This window comes from Gadus chalcogrammus, chromosome 7, assembly GCF_026213295.1.
Source record: "Gadus chalcogrammus isolate NIFS_2021 chromosome 7, NIFS_Gcha_1.0, whole genome shotgun sequence".
Taxonomy (NCBI): Eukaryota; Metazoa; Chordata; class Actinopteri; order Gadiformes; family Gadidae; genus Gadus; species Gadus chalcogrammus.
In genome coordinates this window covers 31,839,340-31,866,480 of record NC_079418.1, presented here as the reverse complement: position 1 = coordinate 31,866,480, position 27,141 = coordinate 31,839,340, and the positions used below count along the sequence as shown (strand labels likewise).

Here is a 27,141-nt window from a genome sequence, read left to right as displayed (position 1 = left end):
ACCCCTACCTGCTCCTTAGTGACCTGTCTTTGCACTGTCTAACCCCTACCTGCTCCTTAATGACCTGTCTCTGCACTGTCTAACCCCTACCTGCTCCTTAGTGACCTGTCTTTGCACTGTCTAACCCCTACCTGCTCCTTAATGACCTGTCTCTGTACTGTCTAACCCCTACCTGCTCCTTAGTGACCTGTCTTTGCACTGTCTAACCCCTACCTGCTCCTTAATGACCTGTCTCTGCACTGTCTAACCCCTACCTGCTCCTTAGTGACCTGTCTTTGCACTGTCTAACCCCTACCTGCTCCTTAATGACCTGTCTCTGCACTGTCTAACCCCTACCTGCTCCTTAGTGACCTGTCTTTGCACTGTCTAACCCCTACCTGCTCCTTAATGACCTGTCTCTGTACTGTCTAACCCCTACCTGCTCCTTAGTGACCTGTCTTTGCACTGTCTAACCCCTACCTGCTCCTTAATGACCTGTCTCTGTACTGTCTAACCCCTACCTGCTCCTTAGTGACCTGTCTTTGCACTGTCTAACCCCTACCTGATCCTTAATGACCTGTCTCTGTACTGTCTAATCCCTACCTGCTCATAATGACCTGTCTCTGTACTGTCTAACCCCTACCTGCTCCTTAATGACCCGTCTCTGTACTGTCTAACCCCTACCTGCTCCTTAGTGACCTGTCTCTGTACTGTCTAACCCCTACCTGCTCCTTAATGACCTGTCCCTGTACTGTCTAACCACTACCTTCTCCTTAATGACCTGTCTCTGTACTGTCTAACCCCTACCTGCTCCGTAGGGACCTGTCCCTGTACTGTCTAACCACTACCTTCTCCTTAATGACCTGTCTCTGTACTGTCTAACCCCTACCTGCTCCTTAATGACCTGTCCCTGTACTGTCTAACCACTACCTTCTCCTTAATGACCTGTCTCTGTACTGTCTAACCCCTACCTGCTCCTTAATGACCTGTCTCAACCAGAGTTCACTGTAATGCCTTTTTGCCATGCATAGTAACGGCTCAACTCGACTGTACTCTACCCAACTCTATTTGCTTTTGGTACCGGGTACTTTGTTTTCCACAGCAGATATTGCCTAACCCCTCAATGTCATGGTTGTCATGGTCGTCATGGCAACGCCGTATGAAACTGCCGAGAGGCCATCAACACGTCAGGCGCAGGCCCAATGGTTGATATCGAGGGGTTGGGGTCTGTGATTCTCTGAATTTTCGCAGTCGAGTGATTACCAAAAATGGCAGTGGCTATAGTAGCTTGGCTATTTAAATAAAATGCGAGTTTGTGCAGGATGTCACGCAATGATGACGCAGCGACACGATGACTATTGACGATTCTCTCCGACCAATCAGTAGTCAGTCTGCAGTGTGTTCTGTTCCCTCGGCAACCTTTCAGCGTCGACACCTTTCGGTATCGCCTCTGCTCACTTGGAACCTCGAGGGAAGGCAGTACTAGAAGAAGTACCAGGTACCAGGTATCCTCCTCCACTTCTCCCGATAAAAAAACAAAAGTTCAGCTGGTACCATGCGGTGGCAAAGAGCCATCCGTCGCCGTAGTTGTAGGCGTCTGCTAAATTAATCTAAAGTAAATACCACTAAGTTATGCAGAGTCCATTTAGACGGAGCATGTAGAATACAGATACAGTGGGTTTGTGTAACTGGACGAGATCTGGAGTAGAGATATTTTAATAAGCTCCTATAAATACCGCCCGGTTCTGGGTCACTCTGTGGTCCTCATTTCTCTTCTTCCGGCCTGTTTAATGGGGGGGGGGGGGGGGGGGGGGGGGGGGTCTACCAGGGTAACTGGGACGCGGTGTGCGTCTCTCGGGGGGGGTCTACCAGGGTAACTGGGACGCGGTGTGCGTCTCTCGGGGGGGGGGGGGGGTGTGACACATCCTTAGCGTGGGCTCAGGTAGAGGAAGAGGGGCCTCAGAGGAAAGACAGAAGACCGTAGAGTCAAGTGTCTTCAGATGGTCGCTGGTTCCCTCCCCCCCCACCAGACCGGATCCATTTACCTGATGAGATGTTGGACTGGGATTATGGGGGTGCGGTTTCTCGTCAGGGATAAACCACAGACAGTGCTGTAACCCTCCTGCACCACTGCTGAGTTGAACAATGGGACAGTTCCCCCCCTCTCTGTTCCTTCTCAAGGTTTTTACCGCGCTAATTAAGGGAGCTTTTTCTTGCCCTCTGGGGGGGGGCTACTTCTAGGTGGGGTGTCAAGAATATATCTCACCATGGCCAATTTATAACAGCAAGTTGAATCAGTGTTTGACTGCCTTTAAGATAACATGTACTTTATGAACGCCCAGTCATGGTCACGCCCCCACGATCAGCAGTCGCCCAATACTAACCAGGTTCTAGTTAATCCCCCAATACTAACCAGGTTCTAGTCAGTCCCCCAATACTAACCAGGTTCTAGTTAATCCCCCAATACTAACCAGGTTCTAGTCAGTCCCCCAATACTAACCAGGTTCTAGTTAATCCCCCAATACTAACCAGGTTCTAGTCAGTCCCCCAATACCAACACTGTCCTAGTTATTGTACCCACATACTAACCATGTCAAATTGGGGGACTCCCCGATGTTCTCCCTCCCCCCCCGTGGACCCCCCCCCCCCGTGGACCCCCCCCCCGTGGACCCCTCCCCCCCGTAGACCCTCCCCCCCCGTAGACCCTCCCCCCCCCCCCGTGGACCCTCCCCCCCCCCACTCACCTCGTAGCAGCCGTCGCGGGGCGGGTCCTGGTAGTTCCGGAGCCAGCAGAGGTTGAGCTCGCTGAGCTCCGAGATGGGCCGCACCTTGAGCCTCACCGAGTCCCCCGAGCGCCGGATCATCTCCACGATGTCGTCGCGGCTACGGCTCTCCACGCCCACGCCGTTGATCTCCACCAGCCGGTCCCCGGGCACCAGCCCCAGCGCCCGGTCCCGGGTGCTGGCCCCGGGCTCCGCGAAGTGCACCACGCGGCGGCAGGGCCGCCCGTCCGGCCCCCGCTCCATCAGGGTGGTGCGCCGCAGGGAGAAGCCGAAGTCGCCCGTGTTGCGGCGCGCCACGTCCAGCACGCGGGGCGACGGCGGCGGCTGCACCGCCACGGCGGGCAGCGCCAGGTCCGCCCCGGGGAAGGTCTTCTCCACCAGCTCCGGGACGCAGGTGGCGGGGGGGTGCCCTAGGGGAGGGGGGCGTTGCCGGGGAAGCTCCCCCACGACGGCGGCGGCGTCGCCCCCCGGGTGGGAGGCGAGGGCGGGGTACTGGACGGCGCCGAACCGGGCGTCGGCGAACCCGTCGGCCGCCGGGGCCAGGGGGAGCGGCGCGGGCGGGGGGTCCATGAGCGCCTGGGAGGGGGTCTTGGTGAGGACCGGGCCGAACATGGCCGCCCGCTCCTTCACGGAGCCCCGGCGGTGGGGGTCCTTCTCCGCCCCGGGGAGGGGGTCCGCCTGGATGTCGGTGAGGCTGAGCTCGGCGTCGCTGGCCACCTTGATGGGGATGGGGCTGGAGATCTCCAGCCGCGTCTTGGAGTCCCTCTTGGAGGCGCCGCGGTGCAGGCCGAAGAAGCCCCTGCGGACGCTCATCTCCTCCAGGCTGCACAGGTCGGCCTGGGACATGCGGTCCTTCTTCTCCTTCTTCTCCTTCCGCAGAGACTCCCGTTCCTTGTCCTTCTTGATCAGGTGGAACATGACCCTGGGTGTGCTGCCAGCCCTGCCCTGGGGGGGGGGGGGGGGGGGCTCCGGGGGGGAGGGATGGGGGGGTGGGGGAGGAGGACGGTCCCTTACAGGGAGGGGTCACACGCAGGGGTCAGCACCAGGTGAGCAGGCTCCGACACGGGGCAGAACATTGTTATCGTCTGGCGGGGGGGAATATCAACGGATTAGTCCATGTTGGGGGGACAAGGCGTTGAGACAACACACACACAGACATAGAACAGCTGTTCCACAACCAACTGCATGTAGGTGAGCAGGTAAGGGAATTACACTGTACAGCCTGGCATGTCAGAATATCTTTGCAGCCCACATTCTCCCTCCTTATTTTCACTTATTTTATTATTTTAGTACATTGAAATAAGTTTGAGATGGAAAACTTAACAAATATAGACAGACAGACAGACAGACAGACAGACAGACAGACAGACAGACAGACAGACAGACAGACAGACAAATAGATGAGAGTATAGCCTGTGTGTGTATATATATATATATATATATATATATATATATATATATATATATATATATATATAAGTTTTCACGGGTGCGTAAAATAGGCTCAACCACTGATTTTTTTAGAGCGTGGAACATTTCCCACTGCACTTTGTCCTTGGGATAGCGATGTTAACCCGAATATAATTGAGTTGGTTTAACTTGACCCACATACACGTTTCCCCCACTCGCTCTCTCCTCTCCTTCTAGCGCTCCCACATCAGCGACAGAACAAAACTCGCAAAGAGAACCATCATGTTATGTTTGCGGCCAGAATGAATGATTAACCACCGCGTGGATACTCTGTTCTCTCGTCAACAAAAGGTGCCACACACAGACACACAAGTGTCACTGTCAACTGTCCCACTTCCCCACAAAGTCAAAGCCAGTGCATGCGATGGACTTGAACAGGTATTTAGAGATGGACAAAGTAATCTACCACAGTGACTGCAGTGAACAAACTCGCTGTTAGATCACATCGGTAATTCTACTGTTACTTTTGCGCGTTGTTGGTGCTGCTCAAGTGTAATGCTCTCCCTTTAAGCTGATTTGTCCCCATTCTTTATTATAGCCCCGGCTTAAGACAACACGTTAAGAGAGCAAAACCAACGGCTGTACGCTATTCTTTTCATGATTGTTTAAGGTTTTATAAGTTGGGTTACTTACCGTCCAGACGGTGGTTGTTCATTGATGACTAGAGCTCGATAAAGTGTTGCGTAAATTCGGAAGGTTTGCAGCATTTTCCCCAGAGTTGTTCATCGACCGTTTTAGAAATGAACGGTGAGCTACCTGACAGCGCCCCTCGCTGGTCGGTCTGCGCTACTGCAGCGACCAAGAGGATGGTGCACAGTCATAGGCCTACAGGGGATGTGTTGTGGTGCATTGGTGCAGAACTAAGACTATAATGATTGTACTATAAGCTGAATAAAATCCTATACTTGTATTATCAATGAAAATTAAGTCATATCTTTTATTAGTAGTATTTTTTTTTCTTCACCTAGATTTTAACTCAGCATAAGGGCCTGATTTAGAAGACCATAACAATAACCACTTCTCCTTTCGCTTATTATCGGTCCCTAAATTCAGGGGAACTTCCATTTAATTTAATCAATATTGCAGCCTCATACATCAGGCAACAGAAAAGAGAACCACAAACTTCCACCACTGCAACTTTGGCTAGGCTCCAACCTTACTCTCCCCTTGACCCTGTGAGTCCTACTCATAATTCACGTTTTTCCTTTGTGGTGGCTGGGTGTGTTGCGTGGTTGGGATGCTTCAGCTGTGTGTCTCCTCTCCCATCCCATGCGGGGCAGAGTCGGTGAGTCTGTGTGTCCGTGAGTCAGCGGAGGGCAGGGGCTCCGCAGACAATGGGGGGGGCTGAGTTGGCACAAAGCTGACAGCCTGGAGCCCGCGGACAGGTATGTGGTGTATGTGTGTGGCTCGCTGAAAAGAGCCGCGCGTGGAATGCGCTGTCAGTCGGCCGAGGCCTGATATTGTTTCAGAGGGTTCACGTCCCAAAGTAGGCCACACGAGTCAAGCCCACCGCAAGACCTGTCTGATGACGCAGGTGACGCATGAATAACCACTTCATTCCTACATGCTTAGATTCACGATGACATCAAAGAGGATGAGGGGACAGGTGAATAGGGTTCAGGTTTATTGTCATGCCCTCATGGTAGATCAACAAGCAGTTCACTGATCAAAGACCTGCTTGAAGGATTCCTTAACTGTGTCAATAAGGAACCAAAGGTGCAGAATCAATACATAAATCTAACTAATTATTAACTATTACTTACAAAGAAAAAATGAACCTTACTCACAACTCGACTGCCTAGATCAAGGAGTACAAAACGCTGTGTAATTAAGTAGACAGAAGTAGTATTTGAAGTGTAAACGTGGCAATGAGACAGAGGAATGGTATGAGGTCCATACTTGAGTGCATCTCACATACTCAAACAATGCGTTTGAAGGGAATTATCGAACAATATACGTGCTACGGATTCGTTAACTGAAACGGAACCACATAAAACCAGTTCCCCACTAAGGTTCTAAGTGGGGTTATGGAGGTATAGCAGGCAGACAGAACACATGAGGTTCTAAGTGGGTTCTCGACCCTGAATGTGATGGGGTATAGCAGGCTGAACAAACACATAAAGTTCTAAATGAGTTCTAGACCCTAGATGTGATGTGGTATAGCAGGCTGACAGAACATAAGGTTCTAAGTGAGTTCTAGACCCTATGTGATGGGGGTATGGCAGACAGAACACATTCTCTCCAGAACATTCCCTGGACAGTTTGAACAAAATCTCTGTGTGCTGAACGCACAACCGGGAGCAGGTCTCCGAGAACACGCTTCAACCATACATGGGTTCACTTCTGGAACAGTATTTTATGAGAGGTCATTGGCAGGTTCAGCAACTGTCGGTCATTTCGGGTCTTTGTCTGAATCCAACTACGCATTACGAACACTCATTCCTCCAAAGAGTAACGTGAAGGTGTGAGGTCTTTAGGAAGCAAAACATCTACAGCACAGGGCAACATAGGCCCAATACCTCAATAGGCAGTTAACTTTTCTAAAAGTGTATATAAACGTATGGCTCTCAATGTGTTATTGTTTTTTATATTATATACAAAAACACATATATATTTACAGATTTCAAATATGCATATTTTATGTTCATATAATTAGAATCACATTCGGTATCTCTTGATTAGTATTCGTATTACTGACATGAGCTTCTGCTTTAACATTGTTTCCCATCTTGGGGTAAAATCGAACCTAATCTTATACATTTAAACTTAATCAACATGATCTGCCCTATTGCAGTAATCCATGAACAGTGAGTGCTCCACCTCAACCCTCCTCCACCCTCCCCATCCTCGAGCTCCCCTGAGAGGACCTCCTCCTACTCCAGCCCGCGCGCTGCTCGCTGCATGACGGAGCAGATGTTCCGCCCTAAGATCCGTGACTCGAACCTTCTCCACTATGGATTTAAACCTGAAGGTTGGATGCGGTAGCGGAGCAGAACGCATTGAAGCTGTCAGCTCCATGGAGGCTGGAGCTGGAGACGGATATTCTGGGATACGCACAATGAATTGAATTCTGTAGATTAGAATGTACAGTTTGTTTGAGGCGTTCTGGACATGCACGCGGCCACCTGCTTACAGGCTGCTAACATGAAGCGATATTACATTAATATGGTAATTAGTATCTTGGTAGCTGGAGGCTGCGTTGTGAATCTCAGCCATCCAGACATAAACATGTTGTTACTGTCTTTCTACTCACTGGTCACCTAAGCATCGATTACTAGCTACTTTGATCTAGTCGGAGCATCCCGAAATAAATACTTACCAACTTTTTAGTGTCGTGGAGATGTGTAAAGGAGAGATGATAGACAAATCATTGTTTCATTGGTATACATTGTGCATAGAAATTCTTACATATTGTTGAATTAATCGTCAATTTGCACACACACAGTGTAAATTACGTGTTAAAGGCTGCAATAAGAGTTTAGTTTTTTATTGTGTTATTTTATGCACAACTTTTGCGCCAAACTTATTTTATTTAGCACTTTATTTGTACGTGTCAATGTTACATAATTGTTTTAAATATTTTCTTTAATAATTCAAAATGAATGTTATGTAATGCATGTATTTCCTTTGTTACACGTTCTCTGTTATCATGACATCATCGTCTTGACTTTATAGCAATGCTAAATCGCCACAAGGGGGCAATATATACGAATATAACGTCTGTGTATTTTAATAAACTAGAATTTGATTGCGCCCTCATGGATTATGTCCCCGCATTATATTACACGGGCATATTTTATTCAGCCGAGCATTAATGGGATGACGCAACTCATTCACAAACACCTGCTATACTATTACTATATTCAGTAGAGACGATTACGAGACAAAATTATATATATTTTGTTACGTATTTTGTTACGTATCTTTGCGATGCACATTTTTGATATTTCGTGTTCAGTTACATACATGTAAGTTATCTTTTATTAAAACATGGCTAGCCATTGTCCCGCACGCATTGTGGTATTTACATTGCACAATGAGAAACAGAGGTCTCAGAGGAACAATTGTTCTTCTTGAACGGTCCGTTTTCCCCCTTTAGAAAATAATACTATTACTATAATAATATGTAAATCTGCGAGAGGCGCTGCTTTCTACCTCACCAGATGAAGCCACATGCGATTCACTATAATGAATGACCCTTGCAGAGTTGGAGAAATACCATCTGCAGGGAGGCGACAAACACTCTATAATTAGTAATCACATAACTGAGAACAAAAATCCCTTAAATATGAAATAAACCCGTAGGTATTAGTATATGTATTAAACAAATGTGATTATTTAAATTTTACATGAGGTTAAACAGGCTTTGTCGTACACGATGCGTTGCGTACACCCCTAAAAGTGGTTTCATCCCGGAGGTTACCGGAAGTGGTAACCGATTCCATATTTGGTCGCTTTGTTGTCGGCTTCCTCTTCTTCCAGCTTTCCTGCACATTTTCTTCTTAAAGTGTGGAAATGGAGCCGAGCTGGAGTACCTTTCTCTTCCAAGTAAGTCCATCCTGAGTTTACTAGCGAACACACACCGTCAAAACGCCTCGGCGGCACACTTTACTAACCGTCAGCCCGCTTTAAAAAGCGAATCAGCCCAACTAAGCAAAACACACAATGGTGTAAATACGGAGCAGGCGTCCAGCTGTGAGGGAAAAATCACTTCTCTTTCTCCCTCCGCGCTGGATGGAGAGCTCTCCCCCGCCGCCTGCGACTCACCCGCCGCCCGCTGCAGCAGCCTGGGGTCGGGCGGCGGTGCTCCAGTCGGGGGGGGGGGAAGGCGTCGGGAAAACCCCGTAAAGTGTGGAGACAGGGACTGTGTTTTATGTCCTCTTTTGACTGGAGCCTTCATCACACACACTGAGGGGCTAGCGTTAGCATGTTAGCTCGCGGCTAGCGAGCTAACATGCTAAAGCTAGCCCATCGGTGTGTGTGAAGAAGTGTGGAGACGGGCTGTGTTTTTTCTCCTTCTTTGACTGGAGCCTTCATCACACACAGTGAGGGCTAGCGTTAGCATGTTGGCTCAAGGCTAACGAGCTAACATGCTAACCTTAGCGCCAACACTCCACAGGCTACCCGTCAAGTGGTTTTAAGGGTGGAAACGTGGAGGTCTGCGCTCGGCGTCCTTCCCGACAGGGTGGCGGGACTTCAGAGCATCAGTCACGGGTCTTTTTTAGTGCGATCTGTTGGGATCTGGACAACTTTGGTCCATCATGTACTGCTAACCCGGCTAGTGTCTGGCTAGCCCCCCTGAGTTGTGGAATCGAGGCCAGCTACTTTTACATTAAAACACATGGATATAGATTCAGGGGCTGGGTGTGGAGGGTCTTTCAGAAACCGTATGTTGATCCTTGGCAGGCCGATAGTTATTAAAAATAAAAGAGAAACTAGCCCCAAAACATGAAGTCAACTTAATATGTTGCCTATCTTTTGGCTCTGTATTTTTTATGCCTCTTATCATTTTATTAATGAACTTCAACCGCCTGGTTCTTAGGTTTATTCTATCAGGTGTTTTATTGTTTATGAGAAATTAAATCCAGCTCTAACACTTCACCATGATGACTGTATCTGCAGCATCTTCATCGGGATCTTTGTGATTCACACATTGTTGGGCATTCATAATTATTTCTTCAATATACAATGAATGCATGCGACAAAGGCACTTAACTTTTAAGTAGTTTAGAGAAATATTAGACCTGACTTGTGCTGGTCTTGTCACATACTGGGCTGATCTTTGTTTTCCATTCATCTAACTGTTGAGCCGTACCAGTTTGTGTGAATAGTTCCTAACTTTTATATATACTTGCTATGGTTCTGTTTGACTTCATCCAAATCCTAAACTATTATCTTCTCTACGATCAAATCAAAGTAGCAATAAGTTGAGTAATCTGTTAACCCTTTGAAAGTAATTATATAATGTCATTAGTTTCCTAACAGTGGAAACTAATTATTCATTCAAGTATTTTTCTGCATAGATTAAATCAACTGTTTGAATCACAACCTGCTATAGGTGGTCACTCAATACACACTCATAATCAATGTTTATTTTAAGTTCAACGGTTTAAAGAAAGTAATTGAACTCGTAGCCAAAGCTACATGCTGCTAGCTGGCGGAGGCTGGTTCTCCAGTCCCCTGGGACAGGTGTTGGATTGAGCAACCGGCCCAGTCTGCTCCACTAGCATCACCTCCAGATGTTCCTCTCGGCCACAGACCAATGGGGGGCAGCTGGGAGCGTGGATCAATGGAACATGATATCGGGAAACAGTGTCCCTCCGGGATCCAGGATCCTGTAATAGCTTCAACATTGTTCTCCAAATCTTTGGATTTTATACAGTAAAGGGTAAACGGGCTGTTGTATGTGTTGAACTAGAGTGGCTACAGTATGGTTGATCGGTATTGGTAGAGGACTGTTCATCAGTGTTTTAACGTGAGCTAGAAGCCATGGCGATGTTGTGTTTGGTGTGGACCTCTGACTGACGAGGCTATTCTGACCTGCGGCCCAGGGCCGAGTCGTTTAAATGTTGTGACATGCTTTTTGGAGTTGGTTGTGCTTAGATTTTCCAATGAGGTTTTCTGGCTGTCTCCTACCACCACAAAGTGGTGTTTTCAGCGCTTGTATGTACAGTGAAGAAGACCCAGAATCTTAGTTCAGCAATAGTTATAATAGTTGATGTAAGCTAAATCTGGATGCGTTTCTCAAGCTTGTTGGAGAAACGCATTGCTCGCCGTAAAGATAATATTAATGTGTGAATGATGTCTTAATGAAGGCCGCATTAGATATGAATTACGGTGCTCGTTATGGATTATCACAGGGGGCTAAACTCTCTGGCCCTGCTGTGATGGAAGGTGTAGATTTCTGATAGAGATGTCGTCTGTCCGGCTGCGGACTTGTTCAGCCACGTTGTTGATACACAAGAATGCCACCAATGTTATAATGCGACCAGAATGACTCTTTCAGCAATTACGGATGTGTATTTATAGCTTTTATTTATTTGCTCGCCGTAAAGATAATATTAATAGAATTTGGGACGGCATCTCCTCATGCCTCGCCCCTGAGGACAACACAGGGGAGGGTTGTGCAAGTCATGCTTCTCCTGCAGGCCTCGCTCATTGACTCCTAAGCAGAATAGTAAAGGATTGACCAGAATAACCCTCTCTCAGTACTCGGTATAGCCCTGTCTTGTCACGGCAGCATTAGGAGCAACAGGGGAAAGTGTTCTGCTCCACTACGTTACGTACAATTACTGTGTTTATCTTTGCGGTAGTCTATGGCAGGGCTGTATGTGTAGTTGTACTCCCACGTTCATGCCCACACAGGCTCCTTGCATCTCGCTGGCCTTCCTCTGCGAGTTCACCGGTGCAATCCATACTTTCCCGCAGTAACTTAACAGTGCTGGTGGTAAAACGGCTGGGCGTAGATTGTGAGCCGGCGAGCTAAGATGGTCTTTTAACTGCTAGGATGTTCTTTAACGTGGCTACCCCTTAAACGTAACTCTAGCCGCTGGACTCTCGCTGTGTTCTTCGCGAATAATTTATATTTTCTTACCTGATATTTTTATGCAGAGCGTCAGACACTGAAACCTGAGATGTGTTATTTAACTGGGGGGAACCAGGAATGGACAGGATGTCTTCACAGGGAGATCTGCGGGGGGGGGTGCATGTGACTTGGGTCACAGATTTAACTGGGCCTGCGGACCCAGGGAGACCTCCCCTCCATTTTGATGGTATTTATGAGGGAGCTACCCCAGTTGTCTGGCCTCATTTGTGTCAAAATGGTCAGAGCTGCATGAGGGCTCCGCAGCCTTCGGTTGGCCTACTGGGCTCTCCGGTAGGCCTGGTCTCTGCTCCCCTGTGTAGCCCTACTCTCTGCTCCCTGTAGTCTTACATGGCACTCCTGTAGGCCTAATTTACACTCCCTGTAGTCCTACTCTCTACTCGCTGCTCCCTGTGTAGCCCTACTCACTGCTCCCTGTAGCCCTACTCTCTGCCTACTCCCTGCCCTCCTCTTTGGCCTCTCGGAGACGGCCCCCTGCTGCAGAGAGAAGCCTTCTACTCCTCCACCACCGCTGTGTCCGTCCAGCGCCACTTTTGAACCCTGTTGTGGCGTGCAGCAGACGCCGCCGCCAGCGCAGAGACACAATGATGGCTAATCCTGGAAGGTAGCGAGTGCGAGCAGGTGCTCAGACAAATGGCCCGCTCAGCGGCGCGTTCCCAGGTCCCATCGGGGTGCGCGGAGAATGGGCGCCCGTTAAGCTGGCTGGTGTGTGGATAAACAATGTCCTGTCCCATGAATAGCGGATGATGTGTGCACAAAGGCCCCCCGCTGGACCCCCGAGTGCATCACCGCTCGGATTTGTGTCCCCAACAATGGGCCCGATGACATAAGGAGGACACTGTGCGATTCATTTTTCCTTCTCTCTCGCTCTCTCTCTCTCCTTGCCCTCCTCTTTAACTCCCCTCTGCGCCGGCCTGCCATGACGCTTGAGTGAACTTCAAAAGGAAAGGTCAGCCTGGCTCCGGCCTCCCTGCTCGGCGAGCGAGGGACGCTCTGAACGGTGTCTTGTTTTACAACCCCGCTTGACGTCTTGTTGTTTAGTGTTTTTGTGCGCTGAGGAAACGGCACGGTTTACGACATTTACTTTGGTTTTTCGTCAAACGTCCCGATCGAAGACCAAATCCCCTTTTTTCGAGAGCAGAGATTCAGCCAGACTCTCTTCCTCTCCTCGCCCTCATTATCTTAATCACACTAACGAGCCGTCAGACGTCTGGCCGTCCGTCGTGGGAGACGTCTGCCGGGGCACAGAGGATCGATATCCTCCGTGCTCCTCACGGAACCCGCCAGGGTTGCAGGCAGCCCAGCGGGGGTGGAGGCGGCGGCGGCGGCGGTGGCAGGGCTTATTTTTTAATGTCAATGGCTGCGAGGAGCCACACTGTTCCGACGCCATTAACTGGCCCTCCATGGGGGGCCCTCTCCCGTCGCTGGGCTCAGAGGAAACCTGGAGGAGCCATCTTTAGCTGCTGCCTCAGCCCTCTCTCGTGCTCCGTCTCTTTCTCTCTCGCTTGAATAAGGAGGGTTTGAATGTAAGATGGCCGAAGGAACGGGATGAAGAAGATAGAAAAATATATCTGTATGGAATACAGTAAATACCAGAGTAGGGTAAGAGCAGCAGAACACTTGAGGAAGGCCTTATTGACGGTCTCTATGACATAATTATAGATTATATCATTATAAATACGATTCTTAAATTATGCCTTTTTGTTTATGAGAGAAATTATACTACTTTTATAAAAAAGAAAATACTTTTGATTGATCGATAAATCCCATCTGCTATGGGGTCATACTGGATGCATTTTTCTGGTGTGGGCGTCTCCCAGCCCTCGAACCCGCGCCCCGGCGTTGGGTTTCATCCCGGCACGCGGTCCGCTTTCAAAGCCTCTGCGGCCGCTTGAAACACAACTTAAGCCTGCGTCTGATTTGGCTCGCCGCACGTTCCGCAACCGCGTGATGAATCAGCACCGTCACCACATGGTTCAGTTTCCATCCAGCAGATCCCGATTCTTTTGCATCCCTGGCGCGCGGCTGGCTGGTTAGTGACAGACCCCTGGGTCCGGTCAGCTGCCTGGACCGGGCCATGGACCCAGATGATTCAACAGGCTGGGTTGCGTAGAGAAGACCCATAAAACTCTTGCTGGACCACCAGTCAGGCTGGTTTTATTATCTAGAGGGTCTCACTTGCTGAATGCACCCAGGAATGCACTGAAGGTGTAAAGTGACGTCTCTTAAGTGAGATGATTTGAGTTGGGCTTTTTATATTTAGCCCCGAATGACGTCGGTGAGGTTATGGTAAAGTACACAGCCCTATACGTGCTCTGAACTCACTGCGCTGGTGCCCTGTACTTATTGTACTTGGATAATAGCGTCTGCTAAATGCCCTGAATGTATATGTAGGTGGCGCCCAACTGTCACAATTTGTAGAGCGAATAGAAAACGAAGAGAAGGAGCTTGTTAAAGAAAAGCAGTATTTTAAAGATATGAATCGGATATGAATGTATTGACATCTAGCGGCCTTAAAGCGCTGCTTTCCCACGACCGGCCTCTAACTCCCCTCCCTCTGTGTCCTCGGCCTCTAACTCTCCCTCCCTGTGTCCTCAGCCTCTAACTCTCTCCCTCCCTGTGTCCTCGGCCTCCAACTCTCTCCCTCCCTGTGTCCTCAGCCTCTAACTCTCTCCCTCCCTGTGTCCTCGGCCTCTAACTCTCTCCCTCCCTGTGTCCTCAGCCTCTAACCCCTCTCCCTTCCTGTGTCCTCGGCCTCTAACTCTCTCCCTCCCTGTGTCCTCGGCCTCTAACTCTCTCCCTCCCTGTGTCCTCGGCCTCTAACTCTCTCCCTCCCTGTGTCCTCGGCCTCTAACCCCTCTCCCTCTCCCTGCGTTCACACTCCTGTCCTCTATCCCCTCTCCCTGTGCCTCTCCTCTAACCCTTCCTCCCACGTGTTGTCTGTCCCTGTGCCTCTCCTCTAACCCTTCCTCTCCCTCTCTGTGTCCCTGCATCCCGTCCTCTAACCCTACTCTCTCCCTGTCCTCTAACCCGTCCTCTAACCCTGCTGTCTCCCTCTCTCCTGCAGCAGGCCAATGAAGCGCTCCACCACCAGCACCAGGTGGCCCAGAACAGCCTGCTGCCGCTGCTCAACGCCGGGGCGGACGCCATCGACCAGAAGCCCATCCTGCCGCTCCAGATGGACCAGAAGCCCCCCCTCAGCGCCGCCGAGCTCCTCAAGGACAACGTGGCCAGCGGCGGCGGCGGGCGCCACGGGCCCATGCCGGTGGTGAAGAAGGAGCACAAGAGCAAGACGCCCTTCATCTGCGGCTACTGCAACAAGGCCTTCCGCGACAGCTACCACCTGCGGCGCCACGAGTCCTGCCACACGGGCATCAAGATGGTGTCGCGGCCCAAGAAGACGGCGCAGACGGCGCCCACCATGGTGCCCATGGTGTCCTCCATGGGCGGCATGATCCGCGAGCACTCGGGCGGCAACCCCTCGTACATCTCCACCATGGCCGGCCTGCTGACCACGGCCACCACCTCCGTCAGCTCGGGGGGCTCCAGCGTCATGACGCCCTCGTCCATGGGCAACCTGCCGCAGCAGCAGGGCCACCAGGCCAAGAAGCCCTCCAAGCCCGTGAAGAAGAACCACGGCTGCGAGATGTGCGGCAAGGCGTTCCGCGACGTGTACCACCTGAACCGCCACAAGCTGTCCCACTCGGACGAGAAGCCCTTCGAGTGCCCCATCTGCCACCAGCGCTTCAAGCGGAAGGACCGCATGACGTACCACGCCCGCTCCCACGACGGCGGCGTGCACAAACCCTACGTCTGCTCCGTCTGCGGGAAGGGATTCTCCAGGTGAGGCCCGGTGCTCGCGACCCCCCCTCTCGTCTCTTCCTCTTGTCTGTTCCTCTTCCTCATGGCTCTTCCTCTTGTCTCTTGTCTGCTTTGTTTGGCTCCTTTTTGTTTTTAGGTGAAGGAGAACGGAGTAGTTGGTGCATCATTGGACTGTTCAGTGTAGTAACATGTAAATAACCCTGCATACATGTTTTAACATGTAATGACACCATGATAAGCAACCCTACAAGCATGTTATTACATGTAATAACATGTATGCATGGTTGTTAATAAAGGTGTTCCCCTACGTAAATGAAGGAATGATCAAGTCTTAAATTAATAAATGGTGCTTAGTTGATACTAAACCAAACTTCACCCGATTAAAAACAAAAGGTTCTGAATATAAAAGGACTTCATCGTAATGAAATCACACAAATGTGTCCCGCTTGGTGGTGGAAGTTGATCCCGTAAAAGAGCTCATAGCGCACGCTTCTCTGAGACCGAGTGTAGAACCCGACCCGGGCCGGTCGCCCCCTGTGCCAGAGCCACGTCAAAGTGCCACATGAACCCACCAAAACACACACGGGGCCGGGTGAGCCTGCGCTGCGTGCGCTGCGTGCTATAAATGCTTTCAGTAACGCATCCCCGGCGCTGTGACCTCAGCGGTAATCAAGCCCGCTTCTCTGGCAGCTGTCGGTGTTGTGGCTCATCTGCACAGCTATTACCCGTAATACCTGCGCTGCCGCCCTCGTCCTGATTCATCCCCGCTAATAGTTTCGGGAAACATTTCTTCATTCTGCGTCTGATCGGGTGGCTGGTTGATCAGCGCAGGGGTTTTTTGCCTCGTAAATCACCCCCCCGTGATTTTAATCCCTCCTTCTCTGCCCGGTAACGTGGAGAGACGAGCTGGGAGTGTCACCGTCCCGGTTTCTTTTTTGCGTCTCTCTCTGACGTGGGTCAGGCATTCACTTGGCTGCCGGGAAGGTGGTTGACTCGTCTCTGAGTCACGGCCTCCGTGCTTTGAGCCCCTGAATGCGATCGCGCTGCCCTGCGTTTACTGGACATAAGCGGCTCTTTGATAGCCCTGCGGTCGCTCAGGAAGGTGGTTTCTGGTTCTGCCGGCGCTGGCGTCCCTCCAGAGCTCCGTCAGGGCGGTGGTTCTGCGTGCGTGGGGGCGAGCGTTCGTCCGATCCCGGGGAAAGGCGAGCGGGCCGCTGGCCAAGCAGATCTGTGTGCACCGTGACGGCGTCCCCGTGAAAGGTCGCACGCGGAGGAAGGCTGTGGACTGTAAAGTTCCTCATGCTCACCGATGAGGAAGAGCATTCCCACTGTATAATCACTATTCTCTTATGGAGAATCTTATAGCCCACACTAAATGGTAAACGGACTGCATTTATACAGCGCTTTTCTAACCCCAGGCCACTCGAAGCACTTTACAATATGACCTAATATTCAGCCGTTCATGCACACATTGACACACCGACGGCGGTGTGTCATACAAGGCGACAGCCAGCTCGTCAGGAGCAGCTAGGGTGAAGTGCCTTGCTCAGGGACACCACTAGCTACCTTCCGGTTAACTGCCAACCCGCTCTACCTCCTGAGCCACATGCCGCCCACTATAACCCAGGGCTGGAGGCATACAGCTCAGGGTATACTGCAGGGGGCTCCTGGTGCATGATGTAACATGGATATATCAAGCTGCTGCTTGTGTAGAACACTAGCATTATTGTGATGTAAGGCGTGCATACTCGTACCTGCTGCGATATGCCGCTCTCACTATCTAAGTAAACATTTATCAGGCCGCCCCAGTGGTTCACCGGGTAGAGCGTGTACCATTGAGGCTCAGTCCTGACCAGGGTGTTAAAAAGTCTTACATTCATACTATATATTAGACTATATATTTTTTTATTTTTCTCGTGGGACTTTTCAGGAAGGACATGTCGAGAGGCTTCTTTCTTGCTAGCTGCATATATAAAGGATTATCTGCGTGCTTGCTAGCTAGTCTGCGACAATGGGAAGGTGCAAATTCAAGGACAGTTGGCTGGAAGACGTCCATTTCCGAAGTTGGCTCGCGTCTGTTGCCAACCCCTACCATTGCGTGTTTTAGGTCTTACATTTCATTCAAGGTTGTATTAAAAAGGTCTTAAAAAGGTCTTAAATTTGACTTGCTGAAACCTGCAGATACCCTGGTCCTGACCACGAGACCGGGTTCGATTCCTGCCATGGTCCTTTGCTGCATGTCTTCCCCTCTCTCTCCCGTACCTTCCTGCATAGCATCCCGCAAATATAAAAAAAAAAAATATATAATATTATTAATAATAATAATAATATTTTTGAATGGCTAAAGACGGATCATCTATGTTGTACCAAATGTGTCCTTTCCTTCAGTTTAATGTACACAAATACAAAATTGTGTAACTTTTATTTGTATATTTATCTGCGGAAATTAAAACAATCATGGAGCCAAGATCATTAATAATGATCCTTTACCTGTTCTTTAATATGAGCCCCTAGTCGGGATTTGGCCGGCTTTGGAAAGCATCAGTTCTCCCCCAGATCTGTTATTGCTGCATAGTTTCCCAATGTGTCGGTGTTGTGGCTCCTCTGAGGGGAACTAGGTCAAGTCCTCTTCACGCACAGTTGACCAAGAAGAATGAGACGTCTCCGCGTCCAGGGATCCTCTTCGGCCTTCTCATTACTTTTCATCTTCTTTCCATTGAAGCCGGTCTCCCAAACGGTCGTCTCTTATGCTAATCTTTGGCTAGTCCAAGACCCCTTCAGTCAGTGAGATCTTGGACTAATCAAGGACCTCACTGATTTAAGGGGTCTGACTAGTCCAAGACCCATTCGATAAGTGAGGTCTTTGACTAGACAAAGACTCTTTCGATCAGTGAGGTCTTTGATTAGTCAAAGACCCCTTAGATCAGTGAGGTATTGGATTAGTCCAAGACTCCTTTCGATCAGTGAGGGGGAATACCTGATGTTGTGTTGTCAGTCTTCAGGCCTGTGCTTCGGTCTTGAGTTCAAATAGTTCAATGTGTGCTGCGGCTTTATCTGATTGCAGTTTTGTAAATGTTTAAATCTCTTCCTTCCTAATATCCTGTATGCATCAACACCCACACGTTCAAGCCTTATCCTGGACCGAGGAGCCAAGTTTCAGAATGCGAATGTGTGTGTGGGCGGAATAGCTCTGAATATGTCTGCTTGCTCAACGCATGGAGAGGAGAGCAGCAGGTCTAGTTCACCTTCTGCTGCGCTGCAGGCACTCAGTGTTGTGATGTGTCTTCTCCCCTCAGGCCCGACCACCTCAGCTGCCACGTCAAGCACGTCCACTCTTCAGAAAGACCCTTCAAATGCCAAGTCACGGTGAGCCACCTGTCGTACTTCACTGTTCAGGCAGTCGTCGCCCCCTGGTGGGCTGTGGACACGGGGCGGCATCGAACCGCTTGCCTTGCCTTGACACCATCTTACTATTTATTAGTTTAGCTGACATTGCATCCAGAAGGGCCTTGCAGGTCGTACACACACAGACACACCTCTTCTAACCTCCAAAATGAATTACCAATAATAACATTGACTTACAATCGAGATTCCATAATATCAGCTATATCAAAATGAGAATTGGATGATGCTTAATTGTCCTGCATGTACATCTTTAGGAAACCAGATCACAATACACCAGACCCCATGAAGTCAAGTCCTCGTCCTAATTTACCTATGGAAGGAAGTGAAGCTCTAAATCTGATGCAACAAGGTTTGGCATCTGGAACGTGTGTGCAGCTAAAGACTAGGATATGAAATGCTTCAGGCCCTGGTGGATGGCTTCACTCTGCATGCCTGTCCCTCAGAACCAGTGTTTAAACCCTCTGTCTCGTTCTGTAACCCCAACAGTTCAGCTCGGGTACCCCATCATCCACACCAAACCACTCGTATTGTCCTCTGAACTAGGGGAAGTCAATTCAAATTCTGGTCTCCGAGAAGCAATTCAGCAGCAATCAACAGATGTAATGTTCAACACCTATTCATATTTGTCGTGAAGTTTATTGGTGGCTTAAAGAATCTGATCCCTCCCAGCTCCCACCAGGGTACACCTCCACATCTACCTCTACATGACTCCCTTCTGAACCACACTGTCATGTCCCTTTAAACCACAATGTACTGTCCCTTTAAACCACAATGTCATGTCCCTTTAAACCACAATGTAATGTCCCTCTAAACCACAATGTCATGTCCCGCTAAACCACAATGTCATGTCCCTCTAAACCACAATGTCATGTCTTTCTAAACCATGATGTCCCTCTAAACCAGGTTTTCCCTACGTTGTCTCTAAATCAAGGTGTCCCCCTAAACCAGGACGTCCCTCTAAACCGGGATTTCCCGCCTCTAAAGCATGCGCTGCATCTAGACCATGGTGTCCCTCTAAACCATGATGCCAAGTCCATCTAAACCATCTTGTCCTTATGAACCGTGGTGTCCCTCTAAACCATGATGCCAAGTCCATCTAAACCATCTTGTCCTTATGAACCGTGGTGTCCCTCTAAACCATGATGCCAAGTCCATCTAAACCATCTTGTCCTTATGAACCGTGGTGTCCCTCTAAACCATGATGCCAAGTCCATCTAAACCATCTTTTCCTTATGAACCGTGGTGTCCCTCTAAACCATGATGCCAAGTCCATCTAAACCATCTTGTCCTTATGAATCGTGGTGTCCCTCTAAACCATGCTCTTCCTCTAAACCGTGCTCCCCTCTCCGTCCCTGTAGGCCTGTACCTCGGCCTTCGCTACCAAAGACAGACTGCGCTCTCACATGATCCGACACGAGGGGAAGGTGACCTGCAGCATCTGTGGGAAGATGCTGAGCGCCGCCTACATCACCTCCCACCTCAAGACCCACGGCCAGACCAACTTCTCCTCCTGCAACAAAGGTACGGGGGGGGGCACGGGTGGGTCCGCACTCGCCACGTCCTGGTGGGGGGCGGGCAGGGGCGCCGTCTGGGCAGTGTTTGAACTTCTTCTGCCGCTACTAAAAGCATCTGTAAATGTGAGCGGTCGAATGTTAATGTGTGGTATTTAGTGGAGGCTGTTATTGTAAAGACTTCTTAAATGTTGGAACAGTTATCGGATGTGTAGGATTCCATCTTCTGGCCCGAACATTCACCTTGACTCAAAGGTTGTCATAAAGTTTAGGTTATTATTTGAGTCTTAGTCTGTTTTGCTCGTTCTTTAAAAATATATTTGTTATACTTATTTGTCTAATGACAAGTTATTATTAAGGTATTCTGTGTGTATACATATTTTACCTATATTTGTATTTTATTATATATTTGTATATTTTATTGCCAACAAAGCAATATGCATGGGGATAGATTCTAGATGCATGGGGTTGGATTCTAGATTCCCTCCATCCCATAATGACCCACCCCCCCGTGATGCCCTTCTGCCCCCAGCCACGCCCGTGTCCGTCTCCACGCCCATCACCACGGCGATGAACCAGCGTGGCGGCAACCACCCGGTCACCATCGCGGCGCAGATGAACATTAGCACCAACACGGTGAGCCTGCACCACCCCGTCTCCATGGTGACCGGGCCCGTCAACATCTCCTCCTCGGGCTCCATGAGCATCGCCCACCCGGTGGCGCTCACCACGCCCATGTCCATGAACATCGGCGGGCCGCTCAACATCGCCATGCGCTCCATGGAGAGCATGCCCTTCCTGTCCCAGGTGCTGCCCTCCTCCCCGCCCTGGTAAAGTGAAAGTGAAAGTGAAAGTGAAAGTGGAGCTTCAAAGGGGGGAGGTGGGGGAACTTGTTTTTGAGTTTCTCTTTTTCTTTTTCTCGAGTATTTGTCACCATGTGAACCCCCCCCCCCCCCGCCCATCTGAGTCCCCCTTGTCCCCCATTACCACAGCCAAGCAGGGGGGGGGGGGGAGACCCCTGAGGTTAGGATCGGTCTGGATTCCACGCAGCAGTCAGGTCAGAGCCAGAGGTTTCCCTGGGGGGCTGGGGGAGAGGTTTAGGCCAGGACTAAACTAAAGAGTTACTCTGTTGGAGGGGTGAAGGTCATGTTTTAACGGACTTGAGCAATAAGCGATCGTTGCTGAGGTTTTTTTAGTCATGGAGTTGTCGGGCGAATCCCTGAAGTGTTTTTTGGATGTTTTGCTTTTTGGTTAAGCGGTAGCCGGCTAATCACTATTTAATATTGTAGGAGACAACTCTAGTTAAAGGGACAGAAGTCCACTGTGCGTGGAACCATATATTTTCTCAGTAACTCTAGTCCCTGATAGAGGGGCTGCTAGGGCTACTCCGGGCTTAACTCATCAGCATTTCTTATTTTTGTGCATTTTTTCTTTTGTGCATTTAAATGAATATCTTATCACTGTCCCCTTGGCTTAAATACGTGTAGTTAGGATGGGGGAAAAAAGTGTAGTTTTTTATTATTATTATTATTAGTGTGATCAGTTGGGTTCATCATATTGACCCGAACGCGAGAATGAAACGAGTCTTGCACTGAAAACATATCTCATTGTAGCTGAGGAGCAGTATTATTGAAGATCAAATTCGAGACGTAGTGAGTCTCACCTGGTAGGCTGATTAGCCAGCGCTCTCTACAGGGCCCTCTAGTGGCGCGGCATGGCATTACATGCACTAGGCCGTAGAGTAGACCTAGCTTTTGTTATTAGGACTGTTGCGGTCGCCAGAGTTATGGGGACTGCTGAATTCTTTGGAGGAAGATGACATTCAATATCCATGTGTTTTTGCGGAAGGCGTAGAGGAGTAGATTAATTTGGTTATCATTTATTTTTGGTTTATTTGTTATTACGTTTTATTTGGTTTTTTTATTTGATCTTTTTCATATGTGAAAACCTTTTTTTCTGTATGGACCCTCTACTCAGGAAATTCAGCCCAGTGCGTTAATTTTTTTATTAACCACCATGTATTTTCTTTTCCTCCCTGGAATATTTAATTTGTATCCTGTATTTTATAATTCTCATATATAACATTTTGGTATTATCTTAGACACATTTGGTACAGTTCATTCATGGAATATAGGAATTCGTTTTTTTGTTTTTTTTATTTAACTTTTGGTTAATTTTCAAAACCAAGCCGTCCATCTCAAAAAGACATGTTGTTCACTCGAAGTGCGTCAGCCGGCATTTTATTTACACGTCCCGTTTTGCCCTGGCTCCTCCCCCACACTAACCAGGGTTTCTGTCACGCAGCCTCTATCCTGGGTGGGGGTAGGGGGTGTCGTGGGTGGGGGTGTTTGAGGCTTTATTCGGCTGACCCGAGAGCATGTCGTGACGTCAACGTTATTTATGAAATGCTGAAACGTGTTTTTATTTTTTTTTACTCAATAGATTTTAGGAACATGAATTCATGCATGCCCCTCCCCCAAAACGGTTCAAATCGCTGTTTTAGTTTCTTACGTGAATCCTGGCGGTGTTTTCGGCTCTCCGGGGGCGAATCATTGTGTACTGAAATAATGCAATATGCATGTTTGTCGTTTTGCCCAACTTCTGTTTCGAAAAATACTTAAGTGTAACGTTTTTTTTTAAGCATTTATGTAGAAACACTATGATAATCTGTTTTTGCCAAATTTGATATGTGATGAACTTTAAAAAAAAAAACTTGTGAAATTTGAACATTTGTTTATTTTTAATGACGATAAATCGGAAAACTCTCGGACGCTTGTGAAGGCAGTTGAATGTATATCTTTGTACAAAACTATTTTAGTTCCAAGGATATGATAGTTACCATAGATGTGAAAGAAGAAATAACCTTTTTTATAAATCTTTTGTATTAGAACATTAACAATGGTAATTTTTGTATATACGAAAGGCTAGGTTTTCTGATTAGCAGAAAGGTCAAACATTCCTACATTTTTTTTTTAAATGTAAGTTTGTCAAATTATTACATAAACATGCGCAATGTTTTGTGCCTTTTATTTGGGTTGTCTAAATAAAAGAAACGTTTGTTTTAAAATGTGGATGGAGTCAATCTTAACTTTTGCAATGAAACTATTATCTGCTTGTTAAAATAGTGATCTGAACATGCACCGAAGTAGCAATCTTTTTCCCAAGTTAATTTCCAACAAAGAACCATTTAAACAAAGCCAGGAATCCCATTTGACAAACATAATTGATCCATTCATTGTATTTTACTACATACTATACTAGCAAAGGAATCATCTTAATCTTATCTGCTATGGTGTCAGTGAAATTGGTGTTTAATATAATCATCCACTAGATGTCGCTGTCTACCATGGAACCGGCCGTTCGATGAACCTGGAGTAGATTCAGATATTTGTGCTGCTCAGAAAAGAGTAGCCAGCATGTGGAAAGAAGTTGGGATGTTTTGGCAGAGTGTGAGGACATTGCTGCCAGGAGACAAGAACAGACGAATAACAGACAGAAGCTTAATTTATTATCTGATAGTCAGCGCCTCATACCATCCAACATCTGATCTTGACTGTCAATCTTTGCAAATGTCAGCATATTGCAGTCTTCAGGAGTTTGTATTACAGCCATAGTAACACAGAATAAGTATTTCATAACTCTCGATCTTAATCTTTTACTTAACAAAAAGGATACATGTAAAATAGTCCTAGGCCTGCTACATGGGGACATGGAAGTGAGGTTAAATACAAAGGAAGAACAATATAAAACATTCAGCAGCCTTAACCCGGTTGTTTCCAGGCGTCCTCATCTAAAGACGGGACGCCTGGAACGGGATGCTCTGAATGGGCGATATTAGCGAGAGGGTGGGCGGGACTTCCTATAAGGGGATCACTGTTTCCGCGACATGTATATAGGTTTTCTTAAATTCTCCCTCAAAAGTCGACGTTAATTATTGTTCCCGTCATGTTATTCTTCTATGGGGGGCCTGTAAACTGGTCCAGGATCAGTTCAGGATCCTCTCTCAGCCTGAGAGAGAGAGAGAGAGAGGTCTGCAGCTAGACCCTCTTGGCCCCGCCTACAGAAGGGAACAGGATACTGACACTCATCATAACCAACTGACGACCCCCCCCCCCCCCCCCCCCAATGTAGGACCCTCCACCTCAGGGATTACCCCCAAGGTAGGACCCTCCACCTCAGGGATTACCCCCCAGGGTAGGACCCTCCACCTCAGGGATTACCCCCCAGGGTAGGACCCTCCACATCAGGGATTACCCCCAAGGTAGGACCCTCCACCTCAGGGATTACCCCCAAGGTAGGACCCTTCACCTCAGGGATTACCCCCCAGGGTTGGACCCTTCACCTCAGGGATTACCCCCCAGGGTAGGACCCTCCACCTCAGGGATTACCCCCCAGGGTAGGACCCTCCACCTCAGGGATTACCCCCAAGGTAGGACCCTTCACCTCAGGGATTACCCCCCAGGGTTGGACCATTCACCTCAGGAATTACCCCCCAGGGTTGGACCCTTCACCTCAGGGATTACCCCCCAGGGTAGGACCCTCCACCTCAGGGATTACCCCCTAGGGTAGGACCCTTCACCTCAGGGATTACCCCCCAGGGTAGGACCCTTCACCTCAGGGATTACCCCCCAGGGTTGGACCCTCCACCTCAGGGATTACCCCCAAGGTAGGACCCTTCACCTCAGGGATTACCCCCCAGGGTTGGACCCTTCACTTCAGGGATTACCCCCCAGGGTAGGACCCTTCACCTCAGGGATTACCCCCCAGGGTAGGACCCTCCACCTCAGGGATTACCCCCCAGGGTAGGACCCTCCACCTCAGGGATTACCCCCCACTGTAGGACCCTCACCTCTGGGATTACCCCCCAAGGTAGGACCCTCCACCTCAGGGATTACCCACCAGGGTTGGACCCTTCACCTCAGGGATTACCCCCCAGGGTAGGACCTTCCACCTCAGGGATTACCCCCAAGGTAGGACCCTCCACCTCAGGGATTACCCCCCAGGGTAGGACCCTCCACCTCAGGGATTACGCCCAAGGTAGGACCCTACACCTCAGGGATTACCCCCCAGGGTAGGACCCTACACCTCAGGGATTACCCCCCAGGGTAGGACCCTCCACCTCAGGGATTACACCCAAGGTAGGACCCTCCACCTCAGGGATTACCCCCCAGGGTAGGACCCTTCACCTCAAGGATTACCCCCTAGGGTAGGACCCTTCACCTCAGGGAATCCCCCCCACGGTTGGACCCTCCACCTCAGGGATTACCCCCCAGGGTAGGACCCTTCACCTCAGGGATTACCCCCCAGGGTAGGACCCTTCACCTCAGGGATTACCCCCCAGGGTAGGACCCTTCACCTCAGGGATTACCCCCCACTCCAACTCCTTGGCCAGTTCCGCTCAATCACCGACTCGTAACCTCAAGGATTACGCCACACGTCTGCCCCTCCTTCTGCTTTCTGCCCCCGAAAGACAGGATGAAGACTACGGCTCTGTGGATGACGATGAGTGCGTTGTGAAAGGACTTCCTGGAGGGAGGTTCTTTAGGGAGAGGAGGAGGTGGTGGGTCTGAAGTGGACTAGCAGGGCCTGGGAACCGTGTGTGAACAGTGTATCTTACGCCCAGAATTTGATTAATTTCCATTCTCATTTATTGTTACTGTGGATCATATCCAGCACTTTGAGAGGATGATAAAGAGTTTAGATTAAGTAGGCTACTTAGAGACATGACAGGAATATATAGGCCTGCAATAGATTTCTGCTGTATTTTAGATGGTTTTTGTATTGTATTTTGACAAATTTACAATTAAATTCTTTATCAGATTTGTACTTTTGTGTGGTTTTGCAACGTAAATGTGAGCCTATTTGTTCCATATTAATAAAACCCTTTGCATTGAATTGAACTGAATAGGACTTTGTGCTCTTCGAGATGTTACCAACATGAGTGACTCACTGGACAGGGTGTTTTAAACGGAGGGCTGTCACACACCCTGATTGCAGCAATGCCTTCTTTAGGACTCTTATTGGTTAACCATTGAGGGGCCCTTTATGGGCCTACAACTCCCACACTACACCACGGTGACACCTTTGGTTAAAGCCTAGGGACACCCCAAAGTGGACTGGAATACATTGTTTATTTTTAGGATAGGTAGGCTATATATAGGTTTGCAGTAGTAGATAATAATAGATAGATAAAAATAGACAGACAACAGAAAGACAGACTGAAGATAATAGATAGATAATAATAGACAGACAACAGAAAGACAGACTGACTGACTGACATAGAGAGATAGATGAGATCAAATTTAATTTAATTAATAATTTTTTACATTTGCCAAAAAAATATACCCGGTAGTTGACTCAAAGTCCCACCATGCACTGCGTTGGCGTTCCAGTTCCCAACAGCTGACCGAGCAGACAGTAGCAGCGGATCACAGAGAGACAGCGAGCGAGAGAGAGAGAGAGAGAGAGAGAGAGAGAGAGAGAGAGAGAGAGAGAGAGAGAGAGAGAGAGAGAGAGAGAGAGAGAGAGAGAGAGAGAGAGAGAGAGAGAGAGAGAGAGAGCGAGAGAG

General features: G+C 48.9%; 1 protein-coding gene across 1 annotated transcript; it reads left to right on the top strand.

Moving 5' to 3' along the window:
• Window positions 1-8,660: 8,660 nt before the first annotated feature.
• On the top strand, window positions 8,661-24,194 carry LOC130386179 (vascular endothelial zinc finger 1-like). The gene is made up of 5 exons (XM_056594963.1): window positions 8,661-8,780; window positions 14,903-15,678; window positions 18,954-19,023; window positions 20,421-20,583; window positions 21,106-24,194. Exons 1-5 carry the CDS (start codon window positions 8,748-8,750, stop codon window positions 21,405-21,407), a joined length of 1,344 nt encoding a protein of 447 aa, XP_056450938.1. The 5' UTR covers window positions 8,661-8,747; the 3' UTR covers window positions 21,408-24,194.
• The last annotated feature ends 2,947 nt before the right edge of the window (window positions 24,195-27,141 follow it).